The 23206-nt window shown below is 44.3% G+C and overlaps 1 protein-coding gene across 4 annotated transcripts in view; it reads right to left on the bottom strand.

The window, feature by feature from the left end:
• The window catches only part of Cux1 (cut like homeobox 1), a 289376-nt gene that overhangs the window by 98990 nt on the left and 167180 nt on the right, over positions 1–23206 (bottom strand). For all 4 annotated transcript variants that reach the window (XM_028766044.1, XM_028766045.1, XM_028766042.1 and 1 more), the window contains exons 6-8: positions 21782–21905; positions 14091–14167; positions 11071–11137 (exon numbers count right to left, since the gene is read on the bottom strand). In XM_028766044.1, the coding sequence (XP_028621877.1) occupies positions 11071–11137; positions 14091–14167; positions 21782–21905 (268 nt within the window). The remainder of the gene's footprint in view (positions 1–11070; positions 11138–14090; positions 14168–21781; positions 21906–23206) is intronic.

Here is a 23206-nt window from a genome sequence, read left to right as displayed (position 1 = left end):
TGACATGTGTGTAAGACAGATATGAAATAAACAAAAGCTTGAACCATTTTTATCACATTAGATTAACTATTCATGTACATGTAAGAGGACCCCTGCGGGAGTTGGTCGTCAGGCTTGGCAGAAGGTGCTGAGCTGCGAGAATCATTTCTGAAGCCCCTCCTCCTCTCTGAAGACAAAGGGCATCCACACAGATCAGATAACAGACATGTGGCTATGACACCCTCATCCACCGGTGCCTACTGATGCTCTTGACTATGGCCTGGCTCCCTGCCAGCCTCTCACAGTTTGTGGGCCTTTTCTATTCCACCAACACTGTGTCCCCTTGAGTTGCACAGTTCCTTTTTGCATACCAGCCAATGTTAGCTGTAGGTGGCACAGTTGACCTGTGAGTTTTGAGCTCTGGAGTCTGGTGTCTAAGAGGCCTGGACTGTGCAGTAGGACAGATGAACGGTTACAGAATACCTCAGGAACCATGTGCTTTTGTCCCAACATAGTTTTCACTTTCTTAACAGTTTTTAGTTACTTTTATCTTTAGACCACAGGGTCTCATGGAGCACAGACTGACTTTAAACCTGACCTTGAGATCCTGCTCCTCCTGTCTCTACCCTCCTGGGATTACAGGCATATACCACCATACACACATGTGTGCAATCAGAATTCTGAACAGACTCCTTCAGCACGAAGTGAAGAGTGATTTGCTTTAGTACGTTTTCCTAGCGGTGGGGTCTAGGCCCCTCACTGTGCTGCTTGTAGCTGCTCATGAAGTACTCTCCTTAACGTGTCCTGAATGGGTGTCACTGACCTGTAGCTAACAGGTGCAGGCCAAGCTCACAAGGATTCATGTGGCTGTTGGCCTGCACACTCCATCCTGAGTGTTTCCTGCACCACAGAGGAGGCCTCTACCTTGGTCTATAAAGAGGTGAGGAGGCAGACGCAGGGCAGAGCAGTTGATGACCCATTCAAGGGCACAGGGAGCCCCGGGTCTATGATGAACACCGCTCTTACTTGAGGATGCAAAGGCCTCTAATTACCTCTTTCTCCTCTAAGTACTATTGCTGGCATAGAAACTATGAGGAACAGGGTGGGTGGCAGAAGCTAAGAATAAAACAACAAAAACAAACAAACAGCCCAAACCAAACCAACAACAACAACAACAACAAACCCAACCTTACAGTTGAATCCTGGCTATCTGTTGTTCTCAGCCCCTGCCACCCTGTCCTGACCCTGTACCTCAGCCCAAGTCCAAGACCACTTCCTGTCTCCTCCTCTCAGCCTCTTTCACATGAGTCTAAAGAACTGCACACCCAGTCACGTGAGGCTCCCACAGCCCCTTCATGGCCCTGCCCTGAAGTTCTAAGATGGTGTTCTTCACCCCTAGGTGAAGGGCTGTGATGTGAAATTGTACAAGCAGGTCTGGAAGGCTGCAGAACATTTATAGAAAAAAGACAAAGCCTTCCTCTTTCTCTAGCTGGCACCGAAAGTCTGCACTGGGGTATCACATAAGTGGCTTTTTAGGGTAACTTGAAAATGAATAATTCAGAGGTTCCTATTCTACTTGGGAAGTGTCAGACAGTTTGGCTGGGGCAGACTCGCTGGCCCCACACAGCCCATCCCTTCCCCTCACTCTGACCTCATCGAATTTGGCCTCATGTCTGCAAGGATGCCCTCCATCCTGTTTAATCACTAAAATACCACAGAGGAAGTCCACAATACTCCAATGGAAGGAAAAAAATAGAAAGGTTAATTGCAATATAAAGTTTTCCCTAGGAGTTAAGCAAACAGTAAATCAGGGCATTGTAGCAATTCTATGCTCTTAAAAAACACCCAAACAATAAAGTATCATGTGGAGGGAAATGGCTTGGCCACCAGATTGTTAAATGATGGAGCTTTTTGTACAAATCTGAGTTTTAAAAAGTCACCTTCCTCCTTTAACTCCCAAAGTCCACTTAAGAGCCTTATTGTTTCTGGGTCTTTTCTTACAGCTACTCTAAACGCCCTCTTCTGGTGTGTCTAAGACAGCTACAGTGTACTCATATAAATAAAAGAAATAAAAATCTTAAAACAAAACCCCAAAACAAAAAACAAACAAACAAACAAACAAACAAAAAACCACAGGGGAATTAAAACAATGAGGTATATGTTCTATCTACAGAAAATTCAAAATGCCAGGAGAGAGAGAGCTAATTATTTGCAGGGGCATTAAATATAAATAAGGGTAAATTTACTTCCTGAGCTAATTTATAAAACTTGATAAAGTGACAAGAGGCACACTGTGGAAATTAGGTGAGTAAAGGCATTAAAAACAACAACAACCCACAATGGAAGCAGTCAGACAGTGCACAGACATAGAAATAAAAGACTGATGGCAACTTACCACGATAAAGATTTAGGCAGAAAGAGTGGAATTACAGGCAGAAAGAAGCCAGGGACATGTAATTCCTTATGTCTGACTTGTTCCATGAAAATATTAGACAAACTGGGTTCTAATATGAAGACTGACTTGGGTGTGGTGCTGCCTACCTATAACCACAGGCCTTGAGCTCACAATCCTCCTGTCTCAGCCTCCCAGACCTGGGATTATGTGTGCAACGCCACGTCTCACTCAAACATGATTCTGAAAATATTAATTTACAGACAGGGGTTCATGTAGGCTAGGCTCAATTGCTATGCAGGCAAGGATGACCTTGACTCTGACAGCTAGAATTACAAACACACTACACTTCCAATTTATCCAATAGTAGGAGTTGAACCAAGGGCTCCTTACAAGGCAGGTATACACTCTACCCACTCAGCTATAGCCCCAGCCCTAGAATGTTTCATCTATTCATTTGCTAACAACAACAATTACTTCCAAGAACAGTTAATGCAATATTAAAAGAAATTCAAATTTGTGCTGTAGAAAGAGGTGTCCTTTAGTAGGAAGCAAGTAACACGACTGGTGGCCAATCACTGAAGTGATGCTGAACCCCCGAACTGTGTCATGTGACTGAACGTGATGGGAAAGCAGTAATAGTGCTGCAGACGAGGCTCCACACGGGAGACTACCCTGGATTGCTGACGGCCTTCACAACAGGGGAAATCGCTCCGCCACACTTGAACATTAGCAGTCAGAAGGATGTACTTCTTCTGGGTCCAGAATCAGATTTCTCCATAGACCCCATGGCAAGAAGGGAGACAACTCTGAGTACCATCTCATCTGGGAGTTGGAGCACACTGGTGTGGAAGGGCAGGGATTCTGTGGGGGCTGGCTTTGGCATGAGATGGAACTGTACTGTGAAGTGCCTCATGCACAGGACTATGATCTAGGACTTGTCCTTGGGGGCAGGAGAAAAAAAGCAAGGGGACGGTCTCAAGCAGAGCAGTTAGAACAGGATTATTATATTTTGGCCACTTTTAGGTTCAATCAGGGAGAAACTGGCAGCGAGAGACAAGCAGATGTGGCAAAAGTGATACTGAGAGAGGAAGAAGCCAGGCTATAGTGGTAGCAGTGGAGCTAACAAACGAGGAAGGAAGACAGTTATGGGAGAGAGACTAAGATGGATTAGACAGCAGGGCAGCAGCAAGTCAAGAGCACCCTTGGTTTCTGGAATGAGGGAAAATACTGCATCTCTAGTGGGAGGGGACAGAAACCACAAACAGAAGGAAAGCTGACTGCAGGGTAGAGGGAAGCTCTGGAAAGCGGTTTGAGATGCCCTCCATTCACCTTTTCTGCCATCCACCCACTCACCACCCCTCATTCATCCCATTTCCATCCATCCATCACCTCATTTTATCTGTCCAATTTATCCACCTACAGGCTTTTGTTACTGCTTTATAAGAGATACATATTAACCTTATATGTGTCTAATAAATTGTAAATAGTTCATCCATGTCTATCCACCCCATCTATGCACTCAACTTACCATCTGTCCATCATCCTCCCTCCCATCCATCCATCCTCCTGTCCACTCTACTGACCTCTAATGTTTTGCAATAGCTTTGCAAGAAACATATATTAGGCATTTCCTGCTTACACACCGTGAATGTTTCATCCAGCCGCATAGCGCTCTTACATCCTGTCTACCCTCCTCCTCCACGAAGCTTTCAATATCTCCTAAGTTTTCTACTTTTGGCATCATGCTTATAACAGGCTCTTCCACCCACTTATTATATAAATCTCCACCTAAAATCCGTCTTCGTCTTTTCTTGATTTCTTTTCCATTTATATTTAAGACAGCCAGGCTTTAATTGGTATAGAGCACAGCCTTAGCTTATTATGTATATTCTCAGCCATTTGTTCTACTGCTTGTTGAAGATTCCACCCTTCTCCGACTTATTTAGGCTTGAACAATTTTTATATACAACTTGTTCTTCTTAATTTTGAAAACTTTCAAAAATATAGAAAGCTCTTGAGGGGAAAATAACAATCAACCATATGGCCTAAACCAGAATTATCCAGTGAATACGAATGGTCCCCTTCCCATTGTTAGCGACCAATTCTGGACTTCTGATTCCATTTGGGCTTTTCATAGGAACTGGAGAATCTCCAATCTTCTGTATATTCTGTAAACCTTGCAAATTGTAAAGCTTTTTTAAGGGTGGAAAGATCACAGAAATACCTCCAAGTAAGAACAGTCACAGTTTAAAAAGTGAAAAGGTAAAAATACACACTGTCTGATGAAATTCGGAGACTATGCCCTACTCTGTGCTCCAGGCTGTTTGGAGAACGTTCTGAACACTACAGAGTTTTAATTTTCCCTTCCGACTCCTTAGGATTATCTTTCTGTAGATAGGAGGGCACCAGTGTGGTTGTTGGGGGGTTAATTCTCACTGTGTGGAGTGCCCCTAAGTCCTCACTCTGCTTATCCGAGCATTAAATCTGTAGGCTCAGGAGAGCAATGCGGCGGCTGCAGGAGCGATGCCATAACGTTCAGCATTAAAAATTCATTCTGCAGGCTCGCTTCAGAACTGGCGGTCTGGCGGGGGAAATATGAGACACCCCACTGTCTTTCTGGCAAATGGAGACATTCCTCAACATCTAGCACCTTAGGAAGAGAATGAAAGGGCAAACAAGCCGTGAAGGAAAACAATGAGCTCAGTTATCTGGCTCTGCTCTGGCTTCCCTATAGGAAACATTTCATTCTGCTTCCTAAAAGTTTCTTAAGTGAGGGGGAGATGTAGACGGTGGATTCCTAGAGCTTGCTGACAAGTTCCAGGCCACTGAGAGACCCTGTCGCAAAAACCAATGTGTTCAATTTTGAGGAACAACTGAGGTAGTCCTCTGACTCCATAAGCATGCATGAATACGCATGCATGCGCCTACAAAGTTTCTTACAAGCTATCTTAGAATGAGGGCCCTTCTTGTCCTTGGTGTGTGTCCAACTCTCCAGTATCTCTCTTGAATTAATGTAACCAGCCTGGAAGAGCTGAATTCTCCAGGACAGATGCATTTGGAGATCACCTGGACACTGAATACTGGGTCTTCTGCATGCTTCCTGCCACTACAGAATCAGTCACAGTGAGCTAGCAAGGGCCCACACACTGAATGAATTGTTCACACTTTAAAACATGGGACCTGCATAAATATGGCATTTCTACACATAAATTATAGTTATTGTGGGGTTACTGACTATATTAGCTTTTGTTTCTCTGTTACTGTGACCAAGAGCAACTTGACAAGGAAAGGGTTTGTTTCATTTCACAGCATATAGTCCATTCTGTAGGGAGTCAGGGCTGGATCTCAAGGCAGGAACTGAAGCAGAAACCACTGAGGAGTACTGCTTACTGGCTTGCTTAGCCTGCCTTCTTATACAACTACCGGACACCATTGTGCATGAAGTAACTGGCTTTTGAAACAAGGTCTCTCTATGTAGCCCTGGCTATCCTAGAGATATCCTGGAAACATTCCTCAACATCCTAGAACTCCTATGTAGACCAAGCTGACCTTGAACTCATGGAGACCCCTTAGCCTCTGTATTCAGAGTACTGAGATTAACGGTGTTCACAACCTGGCTTCCACAGTAAACCTCAAGGGACACGTTTATTAAGATGTTAACAGCTCTGGAATACTTTGAATGTGCAACTTTTAATCCCCATAATACATACCAGCACCTAAATGGCAACTAATTCAAATTTCAAACTGCAGATAGAGTTCAAGGGCTGGGGAGATGCTTCAGTTGGTAAAGAGCTTGCTGTTCCAATATAAGGAGAAGGTAAAATACCCAGAACCCATGATAAGAAAAAGCTGGGCCTGGTGGTGTACACTTGAATTCCTAGCTCTGGGCAGGCAGACAGAGGCTCATCCTGTAGTCCAGATAGTCCAGCTCACAGGGTGAGTTCCAGGATATTAAAAGGCATTGTCTGGAAAAAAGGACTATTACAGTGTAATAGTATAGTGTGTGTGGGGTGGTCACCTGAGGAAAGACAGGTTGTTTTCTAACCTCTGTGTGCACCTACACATGTGCATCTTTACACACAGGCATGGCTTGCACACACACACAAACACACACAGTAATAATCAAGTGTCTACTGGGTTTGGACACAAGAAACCAACCTCTTATTTCTAGTCCCACTCCAGGAGATTAAACAGAAAAACCCCATGGAGACTCAGTGACACTGAATTTTAGATGTGAAGCAGACCCTTAGGCAAGGATGGAATCCTACCAAATGCACTAATGTCTCTGGAAATAAGACAGGTCCCACTGAACAATTTATTCAGGCCCAAACCTCAAAAATCAGACAGGATTTGCTTCTGTTTTTAGGGAAACTAATACAACCAAGATAATTGCAGCAACTCATACTGGAAACTGATGACTCATGAGAAAGAACAATGACATTCTTAAAGTGACAGGGAGAGAGTGCTGCTGAGGTTTCAGGATATGGCTCTTTGGTCTTTCTAAATTTACTGAGGTTTATGTATAAGGAGGATCACAGCCAGCCTTGGCTACATAAAGTTCAGAGCCAGCCTGGGCTACAGAATGAGATGCCTCCTCACCTGTAATGGGCTGGATGTGCAGTATATATTTGTTTTTAATCCCAGCATTCAGGAGACAGAGGCAAATCTGTTAGGTGGATCTTCACAAGTTTAAGACCTGGTTTACATAATAAGTTCCAAACTAGCCAAGGCTACTCAGTGAGACCCTGTCTCAGAGTATGACTGATAATAAACAAACAAGCAAACACAAGGGAGATGTGGCAGCTAGAGAGATGGCTCGCAGTTAAAAGCACTGAGAGCTCTTCCAGAGGACCCAGGCTCAGTTCCCAGTAGACAAATGGCAGCAAACAGCCTTTTGTGTCTCTAGTGGCGGAGGATTTGATGCTCCTTACTGGACTCCTCGGGCACTAGGCACGCAACGGCACTTTACTTTGAGCTGAATGAGGAGGCAGCAGCCTGCTTGGGTGCTGCCTGTCCATGTCTCATTCATGTAGTTAACATAGTATAGGCTTTCTCGATGACTGCCACAAACAGCAAGTGTGGTGACATTTGAAAATCCACCATGTAGTAGTCCAGAAACCTCTGTATACAGGCTGCTGCCACCTCTACTCACCAGCATGCCCGTCATACTTCCCATGGGACGGTCATGCTGGGAGCCTCTGGCATCCTCTTTCAATTCTTGCCTTCTTGTCCTCTGCTAGAGCACAGAGGTCCCCATGCCTGCAAATCAGAGTTTGGGGTCTCTGAGCAATCAGCTAATGACTAACAGGAAGCCCTGTCTTTTTCAGAGTGTGCTGAAAAAGGGTTTGATCTTCAATACTACAAGAAACTGCTTACTGGCTTGCTTAGCCTGCTTTCTTATACAACTACCTATGGGGTGGGGGGACTGAAGTAATAAGCCCAGGGGTGGGCAGAGAGCTTGGTGGATAAGCCTGGTGACCTGCGATCCATCCCTGGGCTCCACATGGTAGAAGGAGAGAAGTGGTTCTACAAGTTGTCCTCTGACCTCTACATGTGCACAATACAATACAGTGTACACACACACACACACACAAAAGGTTTTTTAAAAGCGCACTACTATGCAACAGAGGTGGAGCGAAGTGGGTGGCAGTGTGAGCTGCCAGGCCCCTCTCAGGGTGATAGCCACTGCATGCTGAAGACAATCCCAGCGAACAGTGAGAATGGCAAAATCCATGTTGACAGACTTCCTAAGATGTTACTTTGAGGTCCTTAAGGTGCTACATATGCATTTGCTATGGAACATGGGGAGAATGGGACTCCAGGGTGACCATTTGAGGAGGAGGTACATTAAAAAAAAAAAAAAAGCAGAAATAATCCATGTATTTAAGCCAGCAATGGTTATAATGTGAGGGCCTGCAATCCGCTCACACAACTGTTTGGCAAGCCTCCCTGTGTTCCAACAAATATTAAACTGTGCTTGCCATTTGTCTACGGAATCTTGCATTAATAAACATGAAGACGAACACTTTACCTCCCACTCTCAGCGATGGGACCAAACAAAGACCAGCTGTACTCATCAATGGGGCCTTGTTCTGTGCATAAAGGCTAATTACATTTTGCTTCAAGCCTACACATGGAAAACTTTACTGCCACTGTCCCTATCACAGCCAGCCGAGCAGTCCCAGCTGACGCACAGCTGAAATGACTGCAAAAGCAGCAGTTAGGGATGGGGGTGGAGGGCTCCAAGTGGCCTTGTTGCCTTTGACCTGTACCCCCACCCCTGCAACGGTCTTGGGTAGCCCAGATTGGCCTCTAACAATATAGCTGAAAATGACCTTTAACTCCTCTCCTCCCTGGCCTCTACCTCCCAAGTGTTGGGATTAGAGGTGTGTGCTGCCACACCTGTTTCGAAGATCATCCCCAGGGCCTTGTGGATCCTGGACAAGTACCCTATCAGCTGAGTTACATCCTCCAGTCCCCGTGGCTTCCTTTTAAATGGGGATGGTTGGTGGTCTGAATGACTAACAAGCAGTGTCTATCCTCTAAATTGACAGGAAATGTACATGGGGTTCTGCTGTGAGTGTTCACAGTCCTTGCAGGGTTGGTTCTCCACACACTCCAACACACTCCACAGCCTCTCAGGAATGCAGCTGCTCTTATGTCCTGTACAAGAGAGGCCCTGGAGGGCACAGTGTGGATGGGGAACAGAGAGCTCGCTCTCCCAGCAGCCTTTTCTCCAAAGCCTTCGTTCTTCTGTCTCTCACTCCCTTCCCAGGGTCTCTGTCAGCACATGTTGAAGTAGTCTGAGCTTTTAGAGCTGTTTTATACCATCCCAGAACAGATTTCTCCCCAGTGTAGACTTATCCATAGGAATAAAAATACGTCAGGTCCAATAAAATAGAAGGAAGTTTCACCTGAAGCAGAGAATGAGGTGACAGTCCTTTCTAGAACTGAGAGGAGGAGAATGCAGAGAGGTAGCAATTTATTGTATTTAGCTTGCGAGAGGGTCTTGCTAAATAGCTTAGACTGGTCTAGAACTTCAGTCAATCCTTTTGCTTCAGCCTCCCCAAAACAGAGTTTACAGGTATGTGCCAGCACACTTGGTTTCTCTGCTTTTTTTTAAGACAGGCTATCATGTAGCTCAGGCTGATCTCAGACTCCTTCTGTAGTCAGGGGTAACAGAAGTCCTCATCCTTCTGCTCCCTCTTTCCTGGTTTTATGTGACGATACAGATGAATCCAGGGCTCCATGAATATGAGGGAAGCAGTTTCTCAACTGAACTATACTCCCAGTCTACCCTGGTCCTGTGTGTGTACATGTGCATGTGTGTGCAGTGTCTGTGCATGTGCACATAGGTGTGGAGGCCAAAGGTTAAACTTGAGTACTATTCCTCAGGAACATCACTTATTTTTGAAGTCAGGCTCTCACTACCTCCCCGCCTTCCCCCTCCCTCCCTCTCTCTGGGTCCTGAGGACCAATTCATATAAGTTGGGTGGCTAGGGAGCCCCAGGGACCTGCCTGTCTCTCCCTCCCCAGTCCGAGCTGCCTTCTGAGCTCCTCTCACTCCTTTCTAATCAGATGAATGAAGATGTAGTCCAGGCTAGCGGAAGTTCAAACTTTCCATGTCCGTCAGCCCACTGTACCTGTGGGCACAACCTTGAAAACCACCACGGCACGTCTTCTAAGAGGCCGATGTGGCCCCTCACATCTCGACAGCACTATCTCGTCCCAGTCTCACAGGTACAGTAGCACAGCTACAGCCCCAGCTACTTCAGAAGCAGATGCTTGAATGCAGGAGTTTGAGACCAGCCTAAGTAGCAGAGTGAAACCTCTGCTCAGAACAGCACAGAAAGGAGGTCTGGGAATGTAGCTCAGTGGGTAAAGCACTTGCCATGCAAGCAGGAGGACTGATTCAGAGCCCTAGCAGTCACTCGAATCCTGGACCCAGCAGTGAGAGCCAAAGACAGGATATCCCCAAAGCAAGTGGCTGTGTGAGTTCTGGGTTCAAGTGAGAGCCCTTGAATCAACACACAGGGTGGCAAACCATTGAGGAAAACCCCTGACACCAGCCTCTGACTTCCACACCCAGGTGCACACATGAGCGTTTGTAGCCACATACATGCATGCACACACATACATGCACTCTGAAAACTCTCAACCCATAAAATAAAATAATATAAAACAAAAAGCCAGATGTGGTCACATCTGTAATCCCGGCACTTCTACAGTGAGACAAGAGGTGGAGACAGGAAGATCACCTAGAGGTTTACGGACCAGCTAGCCTAGAGTATACAGCAGGTTAAAAACAAGAAGAGAGACCCTGCTCATCAAGGACTGACTCCCCTAAGGTGTCCTCTGACTTCTCCATGTGCACTGTGGTATGTACTCTCATTTATACACACACACATACACAGACACACACATACACAGACACACACACACACACAGACACACACACACACAGATACACAGATACACAGACACACACACACACACACAACTAGACTTCTCTGTAATGAGGAAGAGAATTTTCAGAGAGAAAGGATGTGATGCAAGGGACTTATTGTGCTGACATTGTATCCTGGGGACATGACAGGAGGTTGAGCATCTCATAAGCCATCTTCTGTGGATTAGCAACAGCCGGGTCATCTTGACCAAATGCAAAAAACAGAGGATGATGTCACACAGACACTTACTTTGCAGTAGTTTCTTCATCATATTTGGTTTTCAGGTCAAATAATTCTGTTCGAGTTTTTTCCAGGGCTAAAAGGCAAGGATAGAAACCACGATATAAGACACCAATCTTGTTTGTTTTAAGACAGGGTCTACGTAGCTCAGGCTAGCCTTTAACTCACTAGATAGTAAAAGCTGACACTGAACTTCTGACTTATTTGCCTCTCCCAGTACTCAGATTACAGGTGTGCGCCATCCTCCTAACCCCCACGCTTGCTTTGCCAGATGCTAGGTCTCAAATCCAGGGGTTTTTGAGTGATGGATACTCCTAATTGAGCTATATCCCCATCTCTTTAGGTTGCTTTTCCAAAGATGTGGTTTCATGAACTTCGGGCTGGCCTTAATTCTGAATGTCCCTGGGTACAATTCCCCAGTGATGGGATTACAGTTGTGTGCCATCAAACCCAGTCGGGACACCAATTGCTCAAAGTAAAAGGGGAAAAGTCCACAAAGATGAGAGGCACACAAAGAATGGAGAAGAAAATGTCCTTCACTCTCTGCCTCATATCTCTGGAAGCACCTCCTTCACCAGAGATCCACTGTCCATGGTTTGCTGTACAGACTTCCAGCTTTTAAATGTCTTTTATGATCAAAAGCCATTTCTATACACAACTGCAGATACAGTTGCAAACCTCATGTCTCCATTAATCACAGACCAGTATATGAGGGAGGGCACATACAATTACAGTGGAGTTGAAAAATCCCTACCACCTGCAGGCAGTGTGGCCATCTTATGACTTGCAAGCCTCTGGTAATGCCAGGGTGCTATCAGCTAGGTAAGATCGTGTGCATGGTAACTGACCACAACCATAAGTAACTCTGCTACTAGTTTATGCATTTCTAGATAATACTTCAAAAGGTTTCATGTACAGGTATGCCCACATCTGTGTGTGCATGTGTTTGTGCAGTCCAAAAGACAAACTTGAGTGTTGTTCTTCAGATGCCATCCACCTTGGATTTTTTTTGAAGCAGTGTCTCTCATTAGCCTGGAACTCATCAAATGAGCCAGGTTGGCAGGCAGGTGAGCTCCAAGGAGCCTTCTGTCTTGATCTTCCCATGCTGGGATTATAAGCATGTGCCACCACACGTGGCTTTTCATATGGGCTCTGGAGGTTGTACTCAGACCCTTATGGTTGTGTGCTATGGCTCTCAGTGACCTCCTCAGCTCTTAGTATAGTTTCAGTCATTATTTTAAGATACTGTACTCACTAGAAAGAAGTTTACTGTGGGCTGGAGAAATGGTTCAGAGGTTAAGCTCTTGCAGAGGACCCAAGTTTGGCTCCCAGCACTTGTGCTGAGCAATTCATAACTGCCTATAATTCTGCTCTAAAGGGATCTGATGCCTCTGTAGCCACCTGTACTCATGTATACACACACATATATGCATATACACACAAACACATGAAAAACCCAAAAGTTTATTTTATAATAGTATGCTCTATGGTAGGGGTAAACACATCTATGGACTGTCAACTAGATTTACTGGCAAAACTGAAAAGCCAGACATAGTAGTGCATGTCTGTCACCTTGGCACCAAGAAGGAGGGAGGATGAGTTCCTGGCCAGCTTGGGTTATATGTGAAATCTCCTCTCATTGAGGGACTGGACAGCCCCAGTCTTTATCAGCATTCTCATGTTCACACCACCACAGCAAGACTGTCTCGTGGCACATCTCATCCCTCCCTCCCTCCCTCCCTCCCTCCCTCTCCATAAATGTGATGGTAAGAATATTTTCTGAGGTTCCTCTTTTCCCTTACTGGTATAGAATAGAAGTCTTTCCATGTCAAGACACAGGTAGAACAGTTAGTTTTACTTTTAAGATACTCAGAAGGGAAGCTTCTGGGTAAAGAACTGAACATGCTTATCCCTGCGTACCACACAGCCAGCCTTGAGAGGCAATTCCCGTTCATATGCACATAGTGCTTGTGGTCCTGTTCCTATACCTCAGCATCGATGGCATGAGCTATTTTCAAAGAGCTGACAGTATGATAGGCAAAAATCATCTTTTTCCAATGGTTTATCTACAAATCTGACTGTTAAAAACCATCAGCACTTCCCCTATCTGACGTACATTGCTTCTGGGAGCTGCCTGCTCCTTCCTTCACTCTTCTACTGGACTGCTTCTTCACTTTCTGGGATTTGTAAGTTCTATATTTATATAGCAAGCAGTATATAGACATATGGGTATACACACATGAATGTGTAATGTGAAGACTGAACGAAAGGTTTTGTCCATGATAGGCAGGTACTCTACCACTGAGCCACGCCCCCAGCCCCTCACTGGGGGATTCTAGGCAGGGGCACTACCACTGATCCACGCCCCCAGCCCCTCACTGGGGGATTCTAAGCAATTTCTCCATTGCTGAGCTACATAGCTTGGTGGTTGCAGTTTTTGGACATTTACTCATTTGACAGTTAAACTGCTTGTGACTATTTTTTGTCCCTCTAACATTTGTGTTCTAAGTTGGATCATGATGTCGTCTCCTTTTTCTCCCCACATTTAAAGATACTGTGCTGCTTCCTTTTCAGAAAAGGAAACAAAAAAAGAAAGGCAAACTTTAGTATAACCTTTTTTGGTATCTTTTAGAATTTAAAGGTTCTGTTACTGAAGTTCTTAACTTCATTTCGGGTAGAACTAAGTCCCCCCACCCCCATTATTGTTCCAAATGAGATGTCAGTTCTTGACAGTTTGGTGATTTAGAAGTGTTTGTTGGAAAGAACAGGAAGGATAGCTGGGGCAGGCAGGGAAAAGGCAGGGGAGCCACCCACATCTGATTCAGCAATCAGTGCAGTGACTAATGCAGCCAGGTAGAACAGCCTGGGCCACAGGCTTCAATTGTGTGGGCTCCAAGGCTCCTTCCTAACTGCAGGATCCCCAGGAACAACAGGTAGCAGAGGGGCTAGAGGGGCTGGGAGCAGGCCACGAGACTGCCCATGCTTGCCCACTTCCCATGTGGCTGCAAATAGGATGGAGAGCATCGAACCTGTTTGTAGAGTCTGGAGTTTGTGCTCAGCTTCCTCCAGCTTTGAGGTGGTGGACATCTGTGTCTCTTGCAGCTTTCTGAAAAGAATTTAGAAAAAGAGAGACAATGAAGCCAAATTGGTCATCTTGTTTTGACTACTGAGATAGACTGTGTGCCCTGAGCTCCACTGATCAGCTTGCTTCTTTTCTCCGGAAGGCCCAGCTGGAGGCAGCCTCACCATGCAGTTTGAATCTCTGCACCTCAATGCTGTGAATGCATATTATACAACATGGGGTGGGAACCCCCTGGGATCTGACATGTGTGGCAACTGGTGTGGAAGGTCCTCCTATATGGAACTTGTTCCGAGATGGTGGATATTAAAAAGAAACGAACCAGCATCATCACACATGCATTGTTTTCTGAAGTTGGGGAGAAGAATGATACATTTACATTCTGCTGACACAGAAAAGGAATCTGTTGGCATAAAGGATGTCCTAAACAGATGTGACAGCTGTCCTTTCCTCTAAAGTGGAACACAAATGTTACCAGAGTGGGTGGGGGAGGGGGATTCTGAATATCTGAAAGCAGTTTACTATTCCCATGGTCTCCAAATGCAGTCCCCAGCCAAGAAATAACATGCTTTTCTCTGTGTCTGCAGAAAAAAACAAAAATCTAAAATTAAGTTCATTATTTTTATATCATATGAATATAACATATGCTCAACACAATAAACCTGGGGGTACAAAAAGGGAGAAATGACAGCTTAAAAAATAATAACAGCCAACTTTCTGTTACCTATAGAAAAGCTTTGCTAATATTTTCGTGTCTATCTGTTATAAAAGGGATATGTGCTGATGCTGGAGAGACGGCTCAGGGGTTAAAAGGACTTCTTGCTCTTACAGAGGACCAGAGTTCATTCTCCAGCACCCACATCAGGTGTAGCAGCTCCAGGGGTTTACTGCCCTCTTCTGGCCTCCACAGGTACCTGTACACACATGGCATACCCACACAAACATATTCATACACAAAATTAAAATGAAAAACAAATCTTAAGAAAATCCCACTTTAAAAATTGTATTGCTCATTTGTGTCTGTGTACACATGTGTATGAGGTACAGGGGGACTGGAGTGGGAGCTAGAGGCCAATGTCTCTGTGTTTCTCAATTGTCTCTTCACTTATTTTTTGAGACAGCGTCCCTCACTGGATCCTGAGCTCAATGATTTGGCTAGACTGGCTAGGGAGAGTGTCTTAGCAATCAATCCACCTGTTCCCACTCCCCAGGTCTGGAATTATAGGTGTGTAGCTCCTTTTACAGGGGCATTCAAGCTTGTGTAGCAAGCATTTTAAGACCAACCGAGCCACCTCTTGAGTCTCCAAGAGTTGTTTTGTTTTTGAAACACAGTCTCTGTAAGTAGTCCCCGCTGTCCTGGAACTCACTCACATGCCTATGCCTCTCAAGTGCTGGGACAGAAGGTGGCTTCCCATGGTTTTAAAAACAGACTTACACGAGGATAGGAAGACAGTCTTTTTACTTTCCCCACTCCTCAGAGCTCCCAGGTACTGTTCTGCAATGCACACAGTGTATCTAAGTAACTACAGGACACGTGGACTATCATGTGCCATACGAGGCAGGCAAAGTAATACGCAGTACATTAGCACACACCAGACTGACAAACACTGTGCCACCAAGTAACATGTAACATACATGTATACAGTAATGTTAACAGTGCAAAGTAAAATAACATGTAACAGTATATATAAATTAAATTAAAATATAACATGCTATGATGCAAAATAAATTTCTTTTCTCCCCTTTTGTGGAGGGGAGGGTTGAGAAAGGGGCTCCCTGTAGCCAAGGCTAGCTTCCAACTCTAGATCCTCCTGCCTCTGTCACATGTGTGCTGGGTCATGGGCCATGAGGCTCTGCAGTATCCCCTTTCTTTTCCTGTGCATGTGTGCTCTGAGTTTGCCTTCCCTTTCTCAGTGTGCTTGGAGGTGCTCTGCTCCAGAATATACCCCTCAACCTCAGAAGCCAACTGAACCAAAATGCCAGATACCTAAGACTGTTTAGCTTCTTTCTGCTAAACATTTCCTTAACTATGGCTTTGCCTAATTTGAACAGTGAATCAGTTGGACAAAATTCTAACAGACCAATTTCAGTGGTTATAAGCTATATGTAATTTGGGGCTTTTTTTTTTTTTTTGGGGGGGGAGCTAGATATTGAGGATCTCCTCAATTAAAAATCCTCTAATTTAAACTCCTGCCAATATGTGTTTGTGTAAACCCTGCCAACACTGGATAAAATCAAACTCAATATTTATTGCTGTCTCTTTGTATGCTCAAATATTGTACTCTGCCAACTCTCAGAAGATTTTGTTATTGTTTGCTTGTTGGGACAGGGTCCAATGTAGCCAAGGCTGGTCACGAACTACACATCTTCCTGCCTACACATCCTGAGTGATGGGACTATTGGCATGAACTACCATGCCTGGCAAGTAAAATTGTTATTTTCTTTTAATTAATTTGTAAAAAGCTCTGTGCATACACAGAAGGTTCCCCCTTGGAGATAAGAGCTTTGGTTGGTGGCTAAGGGCACTGGCTACTCTTAAAAAGACCCGGGTTTGGTTCCAAACACCCACATTACCAAGCTCAGCACTGCCTGTAACTCCAGTTCTAAGGGATCCGGTGTCTTCTTCTGACCTCCATAGGCACTGCATGCACATGGTACATGCAAGCTCAAACAGGTACACACAGAAATGAAAGAATATATGTAAAAGGAAATTTGAGTTTGAAAACGGGCTCAGTGATAAAGAATAGAGATTGCTCTTCCCGAGGACCTGAGGTTGGTTCCTAACACCCTTATCAGGCACCTTATAGCTGCATGTAACTCCAGCTCCAGGGGCTCGGGCACACCATTCTGGACTCTTCAGTCCATGTACTCATTTGTGCCAATTCACACATTATCAAAAACAAAAAGTCACCTATTAATGTATGCAATGTAAATATTTTTTCTATTTGTTGATATCTTACAAACATCATTACTGTTTTTTTTAAGCTTTGTTTTAAAATTTGGATGGCCATGTTGACATAATTTTTCAGATACAATTAGATTTTTTCACTTCAAAAACAGTTCTAAAAATGTATCAAAGTTTTCTTTCTGTATATAATGAATTATTATTCTAATTCCAGCTTAGTCTTGTGTGTGTGTGTGTGTGTGTGTGTGTGTGTGTGTGTGTGTGTAGGCCAAAAGTTAAAATAGGTTGAGTATCTCCTTTGGTCACTCTCCACCTTATTTATTGAGGTAAGGTATCTAACTGAACCCACAGCTCACCAATTCTGGCTAATTTACCACAGGAATTCTAAGTCACTGCTAAGCTTGTACCACTTTTACGTGGGTTCTGGAGATCCAAACCTTGTTGCTCACACTTGTATAGCAAGTGATTGATATACCGAGACATCTTAGTCTTTAAATCAGGATTTGGGTTTTTGTTGTTGTTGTTTGAGACAAGGTTTCTTTGTGTAGCCCTGGCTTTCCTGGAACTCAATCTGTTGACCAGGCTGGCCCCAATTTGGAGATCCACCTGCCTCTGCCTCCTGAGTGCTGGGATTAAAGGTGTGCACCACCATAGCCTAGACAAGTTTTCTTTCTTTCTCCCTCTTTCTTTCTCTTTTTTATTTTCTATTTTTGTTTTGAGTCAAGGTCTCCCTATGTATCCCTGTTATACTGGAACTCACTATGTAGACCAGGCTGGCCTTGAACTCATGGAGATCTGCCTCGGCCTCCTGAGTGCTGAGATTAAAGGTGTGCACCACTACCCCTAGCTTAAAGCAGAATTCTGAGACTCTGTAGTGCAGTCTAGCTTGGAATTCACTATAAAAGTCAAGCTTCAAAGTCATGGCAATCCTCCTATCTTAGTCCTGAATTACGGACAGTCGCTATGCCTGGCTCCAATCTGGTTTTTCTTTCCCCCTGCACATGTAAAAGTATGCAAAGAATGGCTAATAAAGGCCTAGCCTTACCCCTTTCCCTAAATGTTATTCTCTTGATAGAGTCCATTCTTTTACCTAAATTGAAGTTTATTTAACAGTACCACAGCCCCATACCCATATCAGTTTATTTCCATACTTTGATAATGTGTGAGGCAGGAGATGCATGTTATCAATCATACTGCAGACAGCCTTTTCTGTTTTCTTTCTTTTTTTTTGAGATTGGGTGTCATGTATCCTAAGCTGCCTCAAACTCACTATGGAACTAAATTCCTGATCTTTTACCTCCCCAGTGCTGGGATAGAGTCTGGAACATTCTGCTAACATACATATGGAACTTCACATTCCACACTTTTCACTTTTATCATACTGATTGTGTACCCAGGCTGTTGTGAATTTTACTGAATTATAATTTCCACAAATAGGAAGAGTTATGGTTAGACATGGCCCATATTTCTGTATCTAGTTTTCGGGGGTGGGGTGGGGGTTAGACTGCTGTATTTTCCTGCCACAATCAGAAATACAGCAAGAAACTACTTTCTTTTCATATTCCCTTTTGAGACCACACTTGGAAATCATGCTATAGCCCAGGCTGCCCTCTAAGTTGTGGGTGATTCTATCTCTACCTCCACGTTGCTGGGATTATAAGTGTACATCACCATACTAGCCATTTTCCTTCTTCTTAAAAAATATTTTAATTATTAGTATGTGTGTGTGCATACACGTGTGTGTTACATATGGTGTGTGTGTGTGTGTGCACATACATGTGCATGCATGTATTGCATATGGGGAAGTCAGAAGATAACTTTGTGGAATTGGTTCTCTCTTTCTATTCTCATGAGAGTTCCACTGACCAAACTCAGGTCATTAGGTCTGTGCATCAAATACATTCATTCATTTTCCTTCTTTTGTTCTTTGAGACAGGGTCTCACCATGTAGCCCTGGCTGGTCTGGAACTCATTATGTAGACTAGGCTGGCCTCAAACCCACATAAATCTACCTACCCTGCCTTCTGAGAGCTAAGTCTAAAGGCATCTGTCACCACGCCTGACCCTATTTTCCTCGTATTTATTAGTTTATTTTTACTTGTTTTTGTTTGAATTGGGGTCTAACTGTATAGCTATCTCTGATCTGGAACTGGCCACACAGACCAAGCTGGTCCCAAATTCACAGAGGCCTAAGATCTGAATGCCTCTGCTTCCCAGGTCCTGGAATTAAAGGCATATACCAGCAGCACACCTAGCTTTTCCTCTTTATAAATGGAGCCAATGAAGTCAGCATCACTGAAGCTTTTGTGAGAAATGGGAGGTGTCCTAGTTAGATTTAATTGTCAACTTGACACAGCCTAGAGTCACCTGAGAGGGAAACCTTGATTGAGAAATTGCCTAGATCAGACTGGCTGGCAGGCATGTTAGGGGTGGGGAGTGTCTTAATTATTAATTGATGCGAGAGAGCCCAGTGCACTATGGGTGGCACTATCCAGGATGGATAAGGAAGCAGTATTCCTCTATTGTTTCTGTGCCAGGTTTTTGCCCTGACATCACACAGTGATGAACTGTGACCTAAAAGACTAAAGAAACTTCCTCAAGTTGTTTTTGGGTATAATATTTTATTATAGCAACGGAAAAGTAAGTAGAATTTTTTTTTTTAAAGTTGCTTGCTTTTGATATAGGTGGCAGAGACGGGACTGGGGCATCGTGCAGTTAAGCATGACCTTTATCAGGGAGCCTTACCTTAGCTTTGGCACCTGACATCTTTTATTTTTGTTTGTTTATCTTTTGTAGGAAAGGTCTTGTTCTAAATCCTATGTGGATTAGAACTCCTGATCTCCTAGGTGTGATGGTGTATGCCTTTAATTCTAATACTTGCTGCCAGGCAGATTTCTGTGAGTTTGAGGTCATTCTGGTTTATATATTGAGTTCCAGACTAGCCAAGGTTACATAGTGAGTTCTTGCCTCAAAACAAAAACATAAAAGGAATTCATGATTCTTTTTTGTTTGTTTGTTTTTTTGTTTTTTGAGACAGGGTTTCTCTGTGTAGTCCTGGCTGTCCTGGAACTCACTCTGTAGACCAGGCTGGCCTCAAACTCAGAAATCTGCCTGCCTCTGCTTCCCAAGTGCTGGGATTAAAGGCGTGCACCACCACCACCTGGTAGAACTCATGATTCTTAAAAGGAATGGAGACTTAGGAATACTGGGATCCTAAGTGTGTGCCCATGTACCTGGCTCCTGGGATCTTTTTGAAACCATCCTTAGAACTCTGGTGACCTAAAAAAAAAAATCAATGGCGAATAGTACAACAAAACCCCATGCCAGGACTGGGAGATGGCTACATGATGTCCACACAAGCTTGAGGACCTGACCAATTGGTTTAGCTGAACTGGAAAGCTCTAGGTTTTGTAAGAGACCCTGTCTCAAAGAATAAGGTAGAGAGTGATAGAGGAAGACAACCACACCTAACACTGGCCTTTGGTCTACACACACACACACACACACACACTCTCTCTCTCTCTCTCTCTCTCTCTCTCTCTCTCTCTCTCTCTCTCTCTCTCTCTCATTCACCCCTATGAGCAAACCTAACTCCTTCCTTGAAAATGTAAATCTTGTTAGTGCCTACTGTTAAAGTGTATGTGCATTTCCTCATGCTAGTGCTAAAAGTTAACATCTTAATTTAACTAAAGAGTTTTTAAAAATCTGACTAGCATAGTTAGAACTAGCAAGCTTAGGAGTCCTCATAGCTTTTACAAGAAATCTGATTTTCATTAAATTGCTCCATTAGTGGAAAACTACTCCTTTATGGAGAAAGTCTGGAATAAAGTAAGCCATTAGAAAGCCGTAACTGCTGCTTGGCAGACGCAGCCTCAGTGTGTCTTATGATCAGGCTGAGGGTCCCTCACCCGAAGTGCCTGGACCAAAACTGTGCCAGACAGAGATTTTCGGCTTCTGGTATATTTATGTAGATGGCACTGTGTGGAAATGTCAGGTTTGGAGTGCTCTAAAAAGCCCGAACTCTTTGTTACTTTTGGTGCTGGGATGCAAACCACACCCTGCACATGCTAAGCATGCATCCTAAGTTACCTCAGCCCTGGGTACGCTTAACTTTTTCAGTATTTACAATTTTAGATGTCAAGAATATTTTAGATTTTTGGATTAGGGATCTCAGTTCCTTACTTTATGAGGTACTGGGGCAATAGAAAGAAGCAAAATAAAAAAAAAATTCTTCTTATGTAACACATAAATATCAAATTCAATAACTGTAAATGGGGTTCCAGGCTTTTCAGCAGGGGGCATGTCTTGGGGGAACCTGTCCATTGCTGCCTCAGCTCAAGTACAGCTGCCATTTGTCAGCTTGTGTTCAACGTACAGATGCCTTGTTCTCGCTCTGCAGGACTCAAACACTATGTTCTGCCTGTCACCTCAGTTGCACTCAGGGGACTATACAACGAAGGAACAAGGATCACTGTCATTTTTGAACAAATTTTTCTGGCAGTGTTGAGGACCCCCAAGACCTCACTCATGGGGAAGATTACTGGCAGTTACTCTACCCTTGTGCTCTGTCTGAGCCCTTTAGTAAGCAAAACTTTGCAGTAGGAGCATTTGGGATTTTGTCAACAACCTGGGCTGATTTCACATGTACAGTTTTCAAACCGTCATGTGATGTCAAAGTTGACAGTGAAGTGTTTATCCGAGCTGGGCGTGTGATGGCACTCGAAGGCTGTACTTACCTCTCTTTCTCTGCAAAATCATTTTGTAGCTTCTGCTCCTTCTCCAGAGCGATGGTCTCAGCCTGACTCTTCAGGGTCTGCTCGTATTCTCGGATTTTCTCCTTAAGTGCTTTTATCGTAACCTCTGCAGAATGAAAGACAGAAGAACCAACAGTGAGGGAAGCGGTTCTTGTAGCTGGGTGAACCATGCTTTTGTAACCTGCCGGGATCGCTGTATTTTAAACTTGAGCTTGTCCAGGCCGACACAAAATCAATGGTTATGAGTCCCTTTGGGGACCTTTTACTCCCTCAATGTGAAATTGAACTTGTAGTATTCAAGTTGGGGAGGATCAATGGGTTTTACCAGGAAAGATTGTGGTGGTCCCTCCAGCACACTTAGAAAAGCGGGAAAATCGATGGTAAAACATAATATTGTCTTTCTGATGCATCTTAAGTTGGTTCTCTACAGAGGGCAGACTGATAAAGTTTGGCGTGAGTTTAAAGACATAAGAAAGGGTGCGAACATTTTGAAAGTGGAGTCAGATACAGACCTCATCAGCCACCAGGACAGCTTTGCTGTGGTTTCTTGAAAGTGGAAAATGCCAGGCACTGTGGCTGAGTGTCACTTGCTAAGCCAGGGACTGGGGAGAGCAGCGAGGAGTTTGGGTGCCGTTGTACACTCTGCCCTGGCCACCCGCTTTAGTGGATGAGGGCTCCGCACTCCATCTGATCCTGAGGGGTGTGGGAGGGTCTGAAAGTACCTATGGGAAGGGTGCCTGAGGAGGGCCACCTGCAGGTCTAGCTGGAGTGGAGAAGCAGGGCCCATGCAGCTCTCAGAAGTGATTTCCCACCCATAATACACTAATAGCTGGCCCTTCAGTTGCTTGGGCTGAGTACACCCAAGAAACAAAAACAAAAACAAACAAAACAAAACAAATTAAAACAAAAAACCCCATAAAAACCAAATAGTGCAGGGTCCCAACTCAGTGTGATCCTAGGACAGACCTTGCTACTTGCAGTCCTCTATTCTAATGTGGGACTCTGCATTGTGATACCAGCCACGAGCAGTGGAGCCATCTCTTACAAGGCCTACTTGAGGGCTTTTTATTGTTATTTTTTCATTCCTAGTATCTGGCACAAGTTGAGGTAGAGAACAGAGAAGCAGAAACTGGCAGGCCAGACAGGGCTTGAATCCCTAGGACTCCAGAGTGCCATCTGTCAGGCAATAAGCATGTTGTATGTTTCCATGAACACTCAGGAAGAACAAATTAGGACTGGAATGGTGGCACATGCCTGTAATGCTAGCATCTGCGAGGAGGCTGAGGTTAAGAGAATTATTAATTGGAGGCTACTCTGAGCTACATAGTAAGTCTGAGGATAAACTCAACTACACAGTGAATTTGAAGCCAGCTTGGGCTCCATGATTTGAAGGCAGCCTGAGTTACA

This window comes from Grammomys surdaster, unplaced genomic scaffold (assembly GCF_004785775.1).
Source record: "Grammomys surdaster isolate TR1022 unplaced genomic scaffold, NIH_TR_1.0 166, whole genome shotgun sequence".
Taxonomy (NCBI): Eukaryota; Metazoa; Chordata; class Mammalia; order Rodentia; family Muridae; genus Grammomys; species Grammomys surdaster.
The sequence above is the reverse complement of the archived record's forward strand: the minus strand, read 5'-3'. Positions and strand labels throughout refer to the sequence as shown.